At 41.6% G+C, this 16,474-nt stretch overlaps 1 protein-coding gene across 31 annotated transcripts in view; it reads left to right on the forward strand.

Annotated features, from left to right (window-relative positions):
* DOCK9 (dedicator of cytokinesis 9) overlaps positions 1 to 16,474 on the forward strand; it is a 294,205-nt gene that overhangs the window by 191,394 nt on the left and 86,337 nt on the right. For 18 of the 31 annotated variants that reach the window (XM_074387504.1, XM_074387512.1, XM_074387508.1 and 15 more), the window contains exons 16-27: positions 5,032 to 5,111; positions 5,194 to 5,381; positions 5,523 to 5,588; positions 6,763 to 6,855; positions 7,550 to 7,673; positions 8,290 to 8,411; positions 9,491 to 9,577; positions 10,238 to 10,327; positions 11,376 to 11,491; positions 11,760 to 11,829; positions 13,012 to 13,137; positions 13,731 to 13,802. In XM_074387504.1, coding sequence (XP_074243605.1) covers positions 5,032 to 5,111; positions 5,194 to 5,381; positions 5,523 to 5,588; positions 6,763 to 6,855; positions 7,550 to 7,673; positions 8,290 to 8,411; positions 9,491 to 9,577; positions 10,238 to 10,327; positions 11,376 to 11,491; positions 11,760 to 11,829; positions 13,012 to 13,137; positions 13,731 to 13,802 — 1,234 coding nt within the window. Of the gene's footprint in view, positions 1 to 5,031; positions 5,112 to 5,193; positions 5,382 to 5,522; positions 5,589 to 6,762; positions 6,856 to 7,549; positions 7,674 to 7,951; positions 8,045 to 8,289; positions 8,412 to 9,490; positions 9,578 to 10,237; positions 10,328 to 11,375; positions 11,492 to 11,759; positions 11,830 to 13,011; positions 13,138 to 13,730; positions 13,803 to 16,474 lie in introns of all 31 variants that reach the window. The other 13 variants (XM_074387490.1, XM_074387497.1, XM_074387501.1 and 10 more) reach the window with 1 other exon arrangement.

Raw genomic sequence — 16,474 nt, forward strand, 5'->3', positions numbered from 1 at the left:
TTTTGAGACGGAGTTTCGCTCTTGTTACCCAGGCTGGAGTGCAATGGTGCGATCTCGGCTCACCGCAACCTCCGTCTCCTGGGCTCGGGCAATTCTCCTGCCTCAGCCTCCTAAGTAGCTGGGATTACAGGCACGCGCCACCACGCCCAGCTAATTTTTTGTATTTTTAGTAGAGACGGGGTTTCACCATGTTGACCAGGATGGTCTCAATCTCTAGACCTCGTGATCCACCCGCCTCGGCCTCCCAAAGTGCTGGGATTACAGGCTTGAGCCACCACGCCCGGCAGCAATTCTTTCATATAGATGGTATTGCTGACATTTTATAAGAAGAGAGGCTTGATATTTTCTATTTGATTTGTTCATGGTGGGATCTTCTCTAACTTCTGCAGGAAATGTGAAGGCATGAAGGCAAAGTATAAAAATAGGACATTTTCTTTAAAATACAGACATTGTTAATGGTACTGCGTTGGATAGTTTAGGTTATAATACTCCTAAGGTTTTTGCATATACAACTTAATTTATCTATGTTTATTTGTACACTCATTTTCTTCACATCCAAGTTTTACAGTCTTACTCCTATTTTGCTCTGGTTACACTGCCCTCAAGCCAAGTAGGGCTGCTTGACTTCCTCTAAATCCACTGTGGACTTCCCTCTGCCATGCTTTTCTCTCTGCCCAAATTGTGTCCCTGTCCTGCCTCATCAGGCAGCACATAAATCACAGACACATACAGCACACACACTCCCCCTTTTCATTTGTCTCTCTGAGGGAACTCTACTTATCTTTCAAAGCCCAATCTGTAGCTCACTTCTGTGCTGGGAGACCTGGAGCCAGTTTCGTGGCTTCTCTGCTTGAGCCTCCTCCTCTTTTTAAGGGTGGATATTAATAGCCCCTGCCCCGTAAAACCATTGTGGGGAATAAATGCAAAAGGCATTAAGGTGATTTCTCCCACTGTGAATACTGATCTCATCCCTTATTCCCTCTCGATAGATATAGATACTCTGCCTTTTGGTGAAGGTTCATACATACTCTGTGAAAGCAATTGCCCTCATATGCCATAAGTAGCTTACAGTGTCTACTGGACTTTTGGCTTCTTGAGGAAAGAAATCGTATCGTTTGCATTCCTCCATGGTGCTGAGCAGGTACATTGCAGCACATTCTAAGGACTTGATAAATGCTTATTGAATTTTCTTCATAGACATCAATTCATTGATTTTTTATTTATACAAAAATATCTCAAATTTCTTTCAATCATATATAGTTTTTTTTTTAAGTGACACCAAGGCTTTTAGGGAATATTTCCTTTTACAAAATGCAGTTAGAAGATTAAACTCACCACCAGCAGCAGCCCAAACATGCCTCTATTGCCAGCTAATCATTTTAATGAGCCAATACAGGAAGTCAGGAAGGGAAGACCAGGCTGCAGAAACACTCAGATAAGGACCCCAAATCTGCTGGCATGGGAAGACTGCTAGTTGATGATACTATTCCCCTGTCCTCTGTGGGAATTGTTGAGTCATCAGGAATGGATGGGCAGTGGGAAGATAAAATTTTCCTGAGAGAGTTTAAACCTCACATTTAGGTTCATACACAGACAGGAGCAGTTCCCCGAGGCCAGACATCCTGCTAGTATCTGTATTGCGTGCTTATTTAATTCATCTAATTTTTAGATGGGTTTTCATGTTCAAGTGTTATTTTATAAATTTTACATAGGATATAGGTATTTTTTTTTAGCAAAACAAAGTAAAAAAACAACTGTTTTCAGTCATGAAAGATTTGTGTAACACACATGCACACCCACCACCACTTTGGAAATACATAAAAAGGCAGTAAAATTTTTATTGCCTGTGAGGGTTTGATGTCTAATAAACCAGTTTCAACAAAAACTGTAAACTTTTGAAATGGGTTTAAGATTGTGTTTTTAAAAACTTAAAGCTGGCAAAAAAAACAAAACAAAACAAAACAAAAAAAACAACCAGCTTTTATGAAGCCCATGTGCTACATAATATCGAACTAAACTCAGAAATGTGCTTGGAAACACATGGAAAAAATGCCTTTACAGAAGCAGCAACTAGAAGTAAAATCTCTCAGCAGAGGGAGGAAACAGAATAAGAAATAACTATAGTTAGCACAGAAGTACACAATACATTCTAGGAAGAGTTCCAGTGAAGATTGTTTAATTAAAATATGTTGCTTAGAAACGTATTTTAATTGTGTTCCACCTCTCTCAAAAATTTGTATGTGGAGGATGTTGGAGTGATCTTAAAAATGGTGACAAAGATGCCTGTTCATTCACAGGTGGAGATAATGAGGAGGGGGTGAAGTCCGTTACTCTTACATACTTACTTACATTTAAAAGTATAATTTGTAATAAACAGGATATTTCTAACTTGAAGCAGATATAGCTTCATAGGTGTCTCTACAATTTTGTGGCATGCAGTGTTTTGTGATGTGTTGCGGTGTTGAATTGCTCCGATGAAGAGGTGAGCAAGGCACTGTGTGTCAAGAAGGTTGACACCTTCGAAACCCCTGTTCTGAAGGTTGACACTCGTGAAGAGCTCTGTGTGAAGCCGAGATTGGCTCCCACGAGATAGTATCACAGAAGTGCCCAGTGCTTGGGAGATGGTAGAAAGCTCTCAGGAAATGACTGACCCTTGAGGGAAGGCTGCCGCCCCTCCTCCCACCAGAAGGTCTTGTGTGTGTGAATCAGCTCACACTGCAGGCACAGGGGCAAACTGCAGGGGAGTGCTCAGCTGTACCCAGAGAGCTCTTGGCCAGAAATCTTTACAACAGAAGGCAGAATGTGTCAAAGATCATTGACTTGCCTTCCTGACCATTACCTCTCTCAGGAGCTGTTCATTTAAACTCAGGTGTAAACAGAAGACAGTGGAAATGAGAGGCAGGGACCCTGGGAGAAAGAGATTTAGCTGCTTAGAGCTGGCAATGGGCCACGATGGATCTTCTCAACATCGTCTTTAGTCCTAAGGATGCAGGAATTTAGAAATTTTAGGGAAGTACTAATTCAGGTGAAAAATATTCCCAGTTGTTCTGAGGAGTGACATTTGAGGCTGCTTAATAGACAGCAGTCACGTCCAAGGAATCTGCAAAATAGGAGGTAGGAACTTTTCAAAAATGGGAACAAAACCAAATGCAGAATCTGCCAGTCCCTGTGCTTGATCCTTGGCAATGTTCTAAAGGAAATCATTGAACAGGTGGCTTAGGAAGGACCATGAGGTGGCATTCTGTTTTCTAGGACTAAGTCACGTCCTGTTGAACTAGTCATCCTAACCTCATTTCTTCTCTCTTTATAACTGGCCGCTAGGTTGGTGTAGGAGAGGAGTGCAAAGGCTTCAGTAGGATGTATTTACCATGTGTGGGTGCCGTGGTAGCCTGTGAACAAGGCAGAGAGGTGCTGCACATGTGAGTGGGCAGTTGTTCAGCTGCTGGAGAAACCAGATGCTAGAGAGGGTGATTAATGAGCTAGTGTCAGTCTGGAAATGGGCCCCCAGAGACTTGGGAAGGAGCCTGTTCTTGGCAACATTCTGTGCAGTATCTTTATCAATGACTTTTATGAGACTATAACATGCTGATTAAATATTTTTATGACATAAAGCTATTAGGAATATAGCAGTAGATGTTAGAATCTGGATTTAGGAGATAAACTAGAAATAGCTCAAACATAATACAATGAAATTTCAGCAAAACAAAAATTAAATTCTTTTCTGAGGTCCAAAAATACGATTGTATAAATATAGGACAAAGAAATAGGCATGTGAAAAAAGATGCAGGGATTTTAGATGACTGTAAATTTCCTGTGAGTCACTAGGAAGGTATGGCTACCTAAAAGTAATAGCTCTGGACTGTGTTAGTAGACAGGTATATTGTTGAAAACCAGACAGGGGCTGTGCACCCAGCTGTGCACCCACACTGGCCAGACTTGCGCAGTTCCGGGTACGGTAATATAAATGGCATGTTCTTCCGGGAGAGAAATAACATTGGGGCAAGGTGCAAAAGTGCTGAGAATAGAGGGCTTCAGAATGTGTGGTATAGGTGGTTGAAAGATAGAGGAACATCGCTAGACCACTTGGTGAGTAGAAGTTTCAGGGAGGTGAATTTCACCATGCTGTGAGGAAGAGCAGACTGTTATCAAAACCGCTGGGTCAGAAGTCTCATTGTCACCAGGAAGGGTGCGGCAGTAGCAGCACTTGTCAGGAATGTCACAAGGGACTCCTATATTGGAGTGAGTCAGACCAAATATTAGTACAACAATTTCAGTGAGCTTCGACTCAGTGTCCAGCATTTTGCTGGACACTGGAGCCTAAGATAATTTCTAGTTCTGAATGGTGATGATTGTATTTTTCATTATTTTTTATTTCAATAGGTTTTTGGAGAACAGGTGGTATTTGCTTACATGAATAAGCTCTTTAGTGGTGTTTTCTGAGATTTTGGTGCACCCATCACCTGAGCAGTGTACACTGTACCCAAGGTGTAGTCTTTTATCCCTCACCCACTCCCACCCTTTCCCCCAAGTCCATTGTATCATTCTTATGCCTTTGCATCCTCATAGCTTAGCTTCCCCGAATGGTGATGATCTCAGTGAGCCAATTACTTACAGTGAGGCTGGAGTGGAACACCTGAGCTGTAACTGTTGCTGATATTCTTTACCTAGACCTACACTGTGCAGCGCGGCAGCCACTAGCCATGTGTGGCTGTTCAACACTTGAAATACAAGACTTCTGAATTGAGATGTGCTCTAAGTATAAAACCTGTAATACACATCTGATTTTAAGACTTCGAGTGCACATTTTTATACTGATTAAATACTGAAATGATAATATTTTGGATCTATTGGGTTGAAGTGTTTTATGAAAATTAATGTTATCAGTTCCTGTTTACTGTTTTTCATGAGGCTGCTAGAATGTTTAAAATTGTCTTTATGGCTTACCTTATGTTTCTCTTGGAAGTACTGCTCTAGAGTATAGGTTTTAGAGTTAACTTATAAATGTGTGAATTTCTCTTCTTTTGCTTGCAGACCTGAGAAGATGGCTAAACTCCCAGTGATTTTAGGCAATCTCGACATTACAATTGATAATGTTTCCTCAGACTTCCCAAGTAAGTGTTGGTTCTACATAATAGACAGAATTTTTGTAGTTTGGTTTTTACTTCAGTTTGAATATTTTGAATATCTTTTCAGATTATGTGAATTCATCATACATCCCCACAAAACAATTTGAAACCTGCAGTAAAACTCCCATCACGTTTGAAGTGGAGGAATTTGTGCCCTGCATACCAAAACACACTCAGCCTTACACTATCTATACCAACCACCTTTATGTTTATCCTAAGTACTTGAAATACGACAGTCAGAAGTCTTTTGCCAAGGTGAGTGTGAAGATGGAGTTTTCATTCCTGATGTCAAACTCTCCCTTTACATTTGGTTTGCCATGTTCTTTTATAAATATTTACATAGTCTGATTTTCTATTGTTTTTTTCTTATTCCGTTCTGTTTACCTGTTGCTGCAGGCTAGAAATATTGCAATTTGCATTGAATTCAAAGATTCAGATGAGGAAGACTCTCAGCCCCTTAAGGTTTGTTTTTTATAATGTATGTTCACCTACATATTCTGATTTTTCCATTTCAAAATGCATTTAAATGATACTGTACAAATCAAACAATTTAACACATTTTAATTGACACAAATCAAAAGTATATGACGTTACAATGTGTGAACATTATGCTGAATCTTATCGCATATAGAATATTTAGGTTCTTGCTCCTAATTGACTGTTTTCTCTTTAAGGATGAAAGTTTCTTATACACACTCAATTCAGCAAACACTTACTGTGCATCTACTACGAGCCAGGTGCTCATACTGTGGGCACTAAGAATTATGATATGAATAATGTTGTTAATAGAAATAATAACTGATAAACAATGATCTTATTAAATGCTTCTTATAGTGTAGTACTAATCACAGCAATAGATTATAGGTTATGTTTATTAAAAGCTGTTGGTACTCCAGGCACTGTTCTAGTGAGAACTTTTTGGTTCTTATAATAGTCTTTTAAGTATTATTATTATACATGTTTTTTAGGTGAGGGGACTAGTGCAGAATTTAATTGCCTAAAGTAAAACATTAGTGGAACTAAGATTCAAACTCAGGCGATCTCGCTCCAAAACTCAAATTGTTTTACTGTGACTATGTTAAAGTGACTTCCTAAGAGGAGAAGGAGACAAAGATCCAATATATATATATAAAATATAGTGTCTGTCCTCAAGAAATTCAGTTTAGTGGGTAAAACAGTCGTGGAGAAAAAGATCTTGGTGCACAGATGGTATGAAATGGATTTTTGGACAAAACTGAGAATTAATACAGAAAAATGCCGAGGGGACACATGGAAGGGGTTGACAATTTCTTGAAGAATGCTTGAGCGTTTTCTTGGTGCACGCAGAAGCAAAGGTTAGTTGGACAGAAGAATTGCATGAGAAAAGGGATGGAAATGTGAAAGTGAACAGTGAGCAAGCCATCATCCAGGGCTGTGACCTGGACAGGCAGGAAGGGGAGCAGGCAGGTGGGCTTCAAGGCAAGCTGGAAGTTGGGCAGGACCCAGCAGTCTGGGGCTCACAGGCCTGGGGTCCATTGGAGATGGCGATGTTAAGTCTATGCTGTAGAAGTGCCTCCTCCTTTACAATATATCTGAGTTTGATTTCTAACTCCATTAATCAAACCCTGATATTTCCCTTTGGTAACTCTTATTTTAGTGCATTTATGGCAGACCTGGCGGGCCAGTGTTCACAAGAAGCGCCTTCGCTGCAGTTTTACACCATCACCAAAACCCAGAATTTTATGATGAGGTAAATGATGTTTTCAAGGGAACACCCAATTTGACCAATTTTAAGGGAAACTTTCATGTATGTGCCTGCAAAATTCAGGAGAAGCTGCATATTCTACTGAAAGTACAGAGATAGAACTGCATGTTGAAGTATTTTTTTATATATATTTTTCTGATTGTAAAAGGAACATTTTCATTATTAAAAAAATAGAAAACTTAGGAAATGCAGATAATACAGAAAAGAAAAAGTCATAGTCCACTGTCACTACAATTAATATTCTGGTATATTTCCTTACAAATTCATGCTTTAGTTACATTTGTTGGACCTGAGAATCTTTCTTTCTTATAATTGGATTTGATTACATAAAATTGTAATGTAATTCATTGAAACAACTGTATGCATCTTATTTTGCAATGTTTTATCCTGGTTCTTCATAATGCCTTGGCTGTGGTAACTTAGCGTAGTAGTTACTGTCATGTGTTTTCCAATTCTTCCTAGAAAGACCATCAACTCTCTTCCTGTTTCTGAGTGGTGAATTCAGGATTCATTTCTTGCTTGGCACAATTTATAGTTTCAGTATCTTTGAGTGCAAATGTTAATATCTGCTTGGAGAACAAATGCACCTTTGTGAGTTGAGTAACACATAATGTCTCTGCTTCCACTGAGAATTTCTGTGTGTTTATAATATTCGGTTTTTATTTTGTCTTCCTTGCAGATTAAAATAGAGTTGCCCACTCAGCTGCATGAGAAGCACCACCTGTTGCTCACATTCTTCCATGTCAGCTGTGACAACTCAAGTAAAGGAAGCACGAAGAAGAGGGATGTCGTTGAAACCCAAGGTTGGGGGGGTGGTTCATCATTCCTTTGATTTTAAATCATTGAAACATTAGGTTCTTAAATTGTAATAGGATTCTGAATTTACATCTTTTTGTGAAGGGATTTTTAGATGGATTTTATAGGTAATGGATATGTAGCATGTCTGGGTTGCATATGTATTTTTTTTTTTTTTTTCAATTTTTGAGCACAAGCTGCCCTCCCACCTCAGCCTCCAAATAGCTGGGACTACAGGCACACACCACGACCCCCCTCCCCGGCTAATTTTTTTATTTTTTTGTAGAGACGGGGTTTCGCCATGTTGCCCAGGCTGGTCTCGAACTCGCGAGCTCAAGCGATCTGCCCACCTCAGCCTCCCAAAGTGCTGGGATTACAGGTGTGAGCCACCATGCCCAGCCTGCATATGTAAATTTTTATAAAAGAAGATTGTAGAATTCTAACCCCAAAGAGGCCTAAGTACATTGTAGAAAACATTCTGCAGAGATTACATTTAGGTCCTTTTAAATGTCTTGCTCTGATTGATATGAACAGTTGTTAAAAATCAGACAGTATTACACTAGCTTTCTTTCATAAGCCTTCAGACACTCACAGTGTTTTGTTGTTGTTCTTTGTTTTCAACAGTTGGCTACTCCTGGCTTCCCCTCCTGAAAGATGGAAGGGTGGTGACGAGCGAACAGCACATCCCGGTCTCAGCGAACCTTCCTGCAGGCTACCTTGGCTACCAGGAGCTTGGGATGGGCAGGGTATGTCACATTTTAAGGTCGGTTCATCCCAATTCCTTCAGAAAACATTTAGGAACAGCTAAAACAACAATTACACACAAAAAAGCACACAGTTTTTTGCTGTTCCCCTGTTTTGATTTTAAGTTACTCATTTTCAATTAAACTTCAGCCATTAGAAGACAATGCTGTTCACAGTTATTACTATGTCTCAATTACTGTTGGGCATTTTGTAAGCTCTGAACTAGCAGTGCCCCAGCAGAGAAATAGAGAGCTGGAGATTTGGGATAAGGTCTGTCTCTGCCAACTGGCCATGCTCAAATAAAGATGAATTCTTAGGGTCATGCAAACTGTTAGGAATTTTCCTCCAGCTTAAAGTAAGTCAAGTATGCCAAATCTCTCACCCACGTGGTTGCACATTCTGAAACCTTTCTGATTCATGAAAACCTAATTTTCCCCAGATTTCTTCAGTTGGTTTGTTGGCCTTGCCTTCTTTTTAACCATCTTACATTTTAACCATCTTACATTTTATCGACTGCAGCTTTATAACATGCTTAAATAAACTCTCTTCTTTTTATGTTTGTCTGCATTTAAATAATGCCAAATTTGCATTCATGTTATAGACAAATAGTTAAATTTTTCCAAAGAGGGATAAATTGTATAACTGAGCATGACAGAAAAATGGAGGTTTCAGAAGTTGAAATTAGCGTGAGCAGACGATTGACCCTTTGCCTGTGCCAGGCCTGCGTATTGTCCTGTTTGCTTTATCTGGCATTTTTTACCCTCTTCTTTAAAATCCCGAGATCAAGTTGGGTTCAGATACTAGTATAATAGGATTCTTTCCCTCTCAAATGAACAATAACTCACACAGCTGCAAAGAAACAGAAAAGATAACTTAGAAAATCCAGTAAGAAAAGCATTGTACTTTGGGGGAGGAAAGTGGGCAGAAATGTGTATCAGCTGCATTCCTGCTGTGGGCCCAGCACAGTTGCCAAGTCACTAAAGTTCTCTGGGCCTCTTTCAGTCCCTCATCAGTACCCTTGTTGAGGGTAGAGTCAAAATAACTAATCTGTTGGGATACTGTTTCCTCCATATTTTTTTAGCATTATGGTCCAGAAATTAAATGGGTAGATGGAGGCAAGCCACTGCTGAAAATTTCCACTCATCTGGTTTCTACAGTGTATACTCAGGTATGTGCTCCTTCAACAAAATTAGCAGTGCCTGCTCTGTGACTAAGTTTGTGCCATTTTGCAAGAAAGAAAAAAAAATCCTAGTATGTTATATTACTATATGTTTACTCTATGGTCTTTTTCTAAAGAAAGTACAACTGAGGTGCTCATATATATTCATATATATGACTATTACAAGTATCATTTTTCAACAGATTTCCTCTTTTGTTGGAGGATCTTCTTGATGTTATTTTTACATGATCAATTTTGTTGTCTTAAAAAAAGATGAGGGCAGGAGTGGTGGCTCACACCTGTAATGCTAGCACTTTGGGAGGCCAAAGTGGGCAGATCACTTGAGGCCAGGGGTTAAAGACCAGCCTGACCAACATGGCAAAACCTTGTCTCTACAAAAATATAAAAATTAGCCAGGCGTGGTGATGTGTGCCTGTAGTCCCAGCTACTTAGGAGGCTGAGGTTGGGAGATTGCAGGAGGCTAGGAGGTCAAAGCTGCAGTGAGCCATGGTCCTGCCACTGTACCCCAGACAGGGTGACAGAGCAAGACCCTGTCTCAAAAAATAAATACATGCATAAATAAAAAAGCATGCTACAAGAAACAAATGCTTCTATTTCCACAGTGTATATATTAATAGACTTTCTTCTTCTCTTTTTCTGCCCCCTCAGGATCAGCATTTACATAATTTTTTCCAGTACTGTCAGAAAACCGAATCTGGAGCCCAAGCCTTAGGAAACGAACTTGTAAAGTACCTTAAGGTATCACATGGCTTTCTTAGTATCCCCTTTTAAATGAGTTTGGAGTACATTGGGTTTTCTCTTTGGTGGTAAGTGGTGTTCTCACCCCTTGGAAGCTACTATAAGGAAGCTCTTACCTGGCTGTCTCACATCAGTAGCTTCTATGTGGTTTAGATAGTGGTAAGAAATGGACCTAGGAACGGCGCAACTCCTGCCTGTGTCCTAGTCCCATGTATCCTTTGCTCAAGGCAGGATCTCTAAAACATAATGTTTCTTGTGCGTGAAAAACCCCTTATTTGACGTGGACCTCCCTGGGTACCAAGCACAATGATGGGCACAGAAGCAGTGACTTCAGTCCTCACCTGTAGGGAACTTCTAGTTCATTGTAGGAGATACTGTAAACTTGGTGACTGCATGCTAGGCAGGTAAATCAAATGAAGAAATAATGCACATAACCAGTCGCAGCTTTGTGCAGGAGCTGGGCGGGCGGTGGGTTCCTGTGTCTAAGCAGCAAGAGCCACGTAGGGTTTGTCTAGGGGAGCTTCATCTAGAACGTGGTTGTGGGGAGCATTTTGGAAAGGGCATACAAGGGCATGGAGACAAAACAAATGTGAGAAGTGGGATAGAAATTTGGTTTAACAAGGAAAATGGAATACATGGCCACAGAAACAATGAAATTTTTCTATGTGATAGCTTAGGCCCCTCCCTCCATTTCAAAGACAGCCGCCCAGCATCTCTCTGACCCTGCTTCCTCCATCCCAGCTCCCTCTGACTCCTATCACCTTCTGCCTTCCTCTTCTGGTTAATGGCCCTTTGTGATTCCATGGGCCCACCTGGATAATCCCTATCGTAAGGACTGACTAGCAGCCTTACCTTCCCTGGGCCATGTGACATATTCACAGGTACTGAGGACTAAGACACAAATGCCTCTGGGGCCATTCTGCTCACCACAGCCTTCCCTTTGTTTTAGAGGGAGTTCCTCCATCCTTATTTGGAACAGACTGGAAATTGCTTTGGGCTGGGTTCCTTTTAGAAGGATAACATGAACTATGCCATTCTGTGTCCATAGAGTCTGCACGCAATGGAAGGCCACGTGATGATCGCCTTCTTGCCCACCATCCTAAACCAGCTGTTCCGAGTCCTCACCCGAGCCACCCAGGAGGAAGTCGCAGTTAATGTGACTCGGTAAGGGAGGCGGATGGATGGATGCTCGCCCTCTCTTCCAGTCTGTTCACGTCTGGAGCACACTCATGCATAGGCGGGATACTACTATGTGCTGAACGTTATATTTAAGAAATATCTTTGATCCCGTATATAAGGACCCCATCTAATTCCTTGTCTCCATGTTGCCTGAGCTCCAATAGCATCATCATTGTTCTACTACTGCTGTGATAATAATGAAATGTTTCCATTTTTACATATTCGTTGCTTTATTCACTCTGGTGGTGTGTAGGGTCATTATTCATGTGGTTGCCCAGTGCCATGAGGAAGGATTGGAGAGCCACTTGAGATCATATGTTAAGGTATGTAAGCCACACTGTTCTGATCACTTACATCTGTGGCTCTCCAGTTTTCCTTCTAAGGACTTACTTTTTCACAATCCTGGTTATTTTGGGAAGTACTTGTAACTTACGCTTTCTCTTCTATTCCTCATAGGGAACACTTGTACCTGAACAGGGGGCTATGAAGAGGGGCAGCCATTCATTAATTTACTTAATTCTATTCCTTCAGTTACATTTTTAAAATGGATTTTCCAACTAATATGACTCAATGTGGAAGTTTAAAGAAGACTTTTAAGTTGTTCTTGGCTAGGCCTCTGGTAAAGTTAGCTATCTTCATTTTTCTTTTTTCCATCTAAAATTTCCAGCACAACTGCTTCTCCCAGATAGGAAGGTTAGCTCTGGCTGCAGTCGAATTAGAAGACTCTCTGGGACAGCAAGAGATGTTGTTAGGATAAACATCAACAAGTTATTTATTTATATACAACATACAGTGAGTAGAGTGGCAGTTACTGTTCTAAACAGTTGCACATATTCTGTTTAATATTAGATAGCTTTGTAAATTACAACTATGTGATAATTTAAAAAGTAAAGTTCTTGGCCGGGCTCGGTGGCTCAAGCCTGTAATCCTAGCACTTTGGGAGGCCGAGGTGAGTAGCTCACAAGGTCAAGAGATCGAGACCATCCTGGCCAACATGGTGAAACCCCGTCTCTACTAAAAATAGAAAAATTAGCTGGGCCTGGTGGTCGCACACCTGTAGTCCCAGGTACTCGGGAGGCTGAGGCAGGAGAATTGCTTGAACCCGGGAGGCGGAGGTTGCAGTGAGCTGAGATTGTGCCGCTGCACTCCAGCCTGGAGCCTGGTGATAGAGTGAGACTCTGTCTCAAAAAAAAAAATTAAGTTCTGATCCTTTAGGGTATCAGTCACCCATTGTTGTGCCCCACATTCCTTGAAGCCCCTGGTACAGGTGGAGTTACAGACCTGCTGGTCACTGATCTGACCGGGTTGGATGACTCATATTTTCCTGAAGACATCCTGGACTCCTTTTCGTCACATGACTCATCCTTCCCATCTTTGTATCCATACCTTCCACTCCAACAAATGAGACTATCTCAGTCCCTGATCTCCATTCTTGGGAACCTCTTAAGCTTTCAGCCCATCTTGGAGAACAAGTGCATTAAAGTCTCTTTCCCTTTTCTTCAAAGTATGCATATAAGGCGGAGCCGTATGTTGCCTCGGAATACAAGACAGTGCATGAAGAACTGACCAAATCCATGACCACGATTCTCAAGCCTTCCGCCGATTTTCTCACCAGCAACAAACTACTGAAGGTATGTCAGGAGAGTCAGTGTGGCTCTTCAGTATTGAAACTGATTAACAGAAATTCACTCCACAGGCTGATCAATGTACCCTTCCTGAGTGCTCTTAGAGACACTCACCAACCCCTAAAAAGTGGTAGCAGAGTTTGTTCTCTGATACCAATTTTCTAATTGTGTCTTTACAGAAGAGCTGCAAAGCATCACTGTGTTCAGAGTTTCATTGGCTCTTGAGGATTAATAGTCATTAGATTCAAATCAGTGAAGGCCACTGACTTAGAGATGCTAAAGACAGGTGTCCCCAAGCAGAGGTCAGTGACGAGGAAAGACTACACCCGTAACCCCACATAGCCTCGTGCTGGCTCTGCCATGCAGAGCACAGGTGTCCAGTTTCCTGGCAGGATGCAGCTCTTTGCTCCTGAACATGTGCAGGCAGAAGGCCCTGCCATTCACCTTTTGGCTCTGATCATACTGTACCAAGAGGTGCAGCCATGTTTTAGGGTCACACCTGCTTTATGTCAATAACATTGCCAGCCTGAGAGAGTTCACGTCTTACCTACCAATTTCTTGTTTTTCTTACTGGGTCCTCTTCTTTTTTTTTTTTTTAGTATTCATGGTTTTTCTTTGATGTACTGATCAAATCCATGGCTCAGCATTTGATAGAGAACTCCAAAGTTAAGGTATGTTACTTCAAGTGGAAACTTGTGTTCTTAGGAGAAAAGAAATCTCTTTCACTGGTGTGTAGCTAACGTTTCTTCACGCTCTCTATGTGCCAGTTACAGGACTAAGTGCTTTGCAAGTAATAAATCATGTTAGCTTCATAACAACACTGTGAGGGAAGTGCTGTTCTTACCTATTTTACAGATGGGGAAACTGAGGCCAGCATGGCTGAGTTACTTGCTCAAGGTCATGCTGCTAGTGAGTGGAGCCGCCAGGTTTTGAGTCCAGTCTGGCCCCAGAGGCTGTGTTCCTGAATCACTTGATTATTAACCCACAGAAAAATACGGCTTTTCCTTTGACTAGCTTAGAAATGTTCAAGTTTGTTGAAATGGAAATTGTAGTTTCAGCATAAATTTGAAGTATGATTACCCAGCATTTACTGAGTGTCTTGACCATTTATCAGGGTCTTAGATGGGAGTCTCACCAATTCCATTTTCTTCAAAACTAATCAGTAGACTCTGAGATTATCCGTCTCGTTGGGGCAAATGCGCAGTCTTAAATTTCCTCTCTGCCCCAGCATCCCATTGCGGTGGTGCCTGGATATGTGTTCCTTTTTGACTGTGGGTCTCCCCTGCTGTTCCCTGGTTCCCACTGGGCTCAGCCCCGAGATGACTGGTCTTGTCTCTGGACTGGTGCCCATTGAGGTGTGGTTGGCTACCTCAGACTCTCTCAGGCTCCAGATAGATAAGTTTCTATAAAGTTTCAATGTAGTAAACAGAAGTGGCAATGTCACTTTCTCACTTTGAAGTTTTCAGGTCTTCTCCAAGACCTGCAGAGTGCTGGAGTTGTCCTTGTGACAGTGAAGTAGTATAGTCGTTTGTGGAGGCAGGGTCCAGTTGAAGTATTATAGAAGGAGCTTGTGCAGGGAGCGGGTGGTGCTAGGCACTGTCTCAAAATGAACACCTGTGCTGTAATCCTCATAGGTAGGAGAGGGATAGGGAGAGGAGGCAGAATCTGGGCCTCCTGCACAAGGGATCTGGGCTCTCCAAGGAAGCCTTGGAAAGCCGGCTAGATTTTGCTGGCAGAAGGTTGACGGTTCAAACCTAAAGCCCTCCTTTTCCTCCCGTACAGCAGACACTGGGGCCTGGCCAGGTGGTTTCTCCTTTTCATTTTCTCTCTCTCTCTCTCTTTTGAATCCAGTTTAAAGCTTCTGATTTTAGTGCATAGGGAGATGCCAGATGGAAGTGGGCCCTGCCTTCCACAGAGAAATGCTCCATCTAAATCATGCCAGAGCAGCCTGCCAAGGAAAAATCTAGCAGATTGTCTGCTTGGCAGTATGAAGCTAAGTGTGCATGCACACACACACACACACACATACACATCATATAGATGTATTACTTTTCTGTTAAAAAATGTTGTCTCAGTGATATGTGGGAGCTAAAAAAGTGAATCAGATGAAGGTAGTAGATTGGTGGTTACCAGAGACTGGGAAAGAAGGGGAGGAGGTGTTTGGGGAGAAAAAGAATATGAACGTGTTTATTACCACTGCACTGTACACTTAAAACTGGTAAAGATGGTAAATTATATATTTTTTCATGTTCTATACAGAATAAGATTATAGCCTGTATTCGTTGGCTAGGGTTGCCATAATAAAGTACCACAGATTGGGTGGCTTAAACAATAGAAATTCATTTTATAACAATTGAGACGCTGAAAGCCCTAGGGCAAGCTGTGCACGTGGTTGGTTTCTTCTGAGGCCTCTTAGACTTGTAGATGCTGCCTTCTGTGCTGTCTGCGTCCTGATCTCTTCTTATGAGAGGACACCAGTCATATTGGATTGAGAACCACCCTAATGACCTTACATTACGTTAGTCACCTCTTTACAAACCTTGGCCCAAATTGCAGTCATATTCAGAAGTATTAGGGGTTAGGACTTCAACATATGAATTTGCGGGGGACACAGTTCAGCCCATTACTAAGTACCAAAGGATTTTTTATGATATTTGGCTCTAGGTAAATGTGATCACTTCAAAGGAATGGTAACTTGATTATATTCAAAATACAACCAATTCATTCTGCAACTATTCATTGAGTCCCTACTATGTGCAAGGCGTCACGGATTACAAAGTTCAATGCATCATGGTTTGTGCTCTCAAGGAGTTCAGGTGGGAAGGTGTACAGTTCATCCAGTGGCTGCCCTACCTCATGATGAGTGCTCTGAAGAGGTAGGCACAGAGTGCTCAGGAGTGTGGGGAATCCAGGAGGACTACCTGGAAGAGGCGTCAGTTGCAGTGGGTTCTGATGAGTAAACAAGAGTTGGCTAGGTGAAGAAGGAGAATGAGGACTAGGTGGGGAGAGAGTTGTGTTGGTGAAAGCTAAGGACCCAGCCCCACAGTTCAGGGAATTACACGAACATAAGGCTTTCCTGCCTTACAACTGCAGGGAAGAGCACGTGAGTGATGGTCAAGGAGGTAATGAACACGTCCAGGAACACTCACAAGAAGGATATTCAAAATCAAGTGCCAGTGACATCTTTCCGATTGATGGCAGTGTTAGCGAATAAATAAAGGAGCTTACTTGCATGTGTTCATTCTTAAGATGCCACATTAAACCATAGCACCTTAAGGGTGGTGACGACCTGAAAAGTGTCTTCTGATCCAACTCCTCCCCTACCTCACAGAGGCAGAGACAG

The sequence above is a fragment of the Saimiri boliviensis genome, chromosome 16, assembly GCF_048565385.1.
Source record: "Saimiri boliviensis isolate mSaiBol1 chromosome 16, mSaiBol1.pri, whole genome shotgun sequence".
NCBI classification, from domain to species: Eukaryota; Metazoa; Chordata; class Mammalia; order Primates; family Cebidae; genus Saimiri; species Saimiri boliviensis.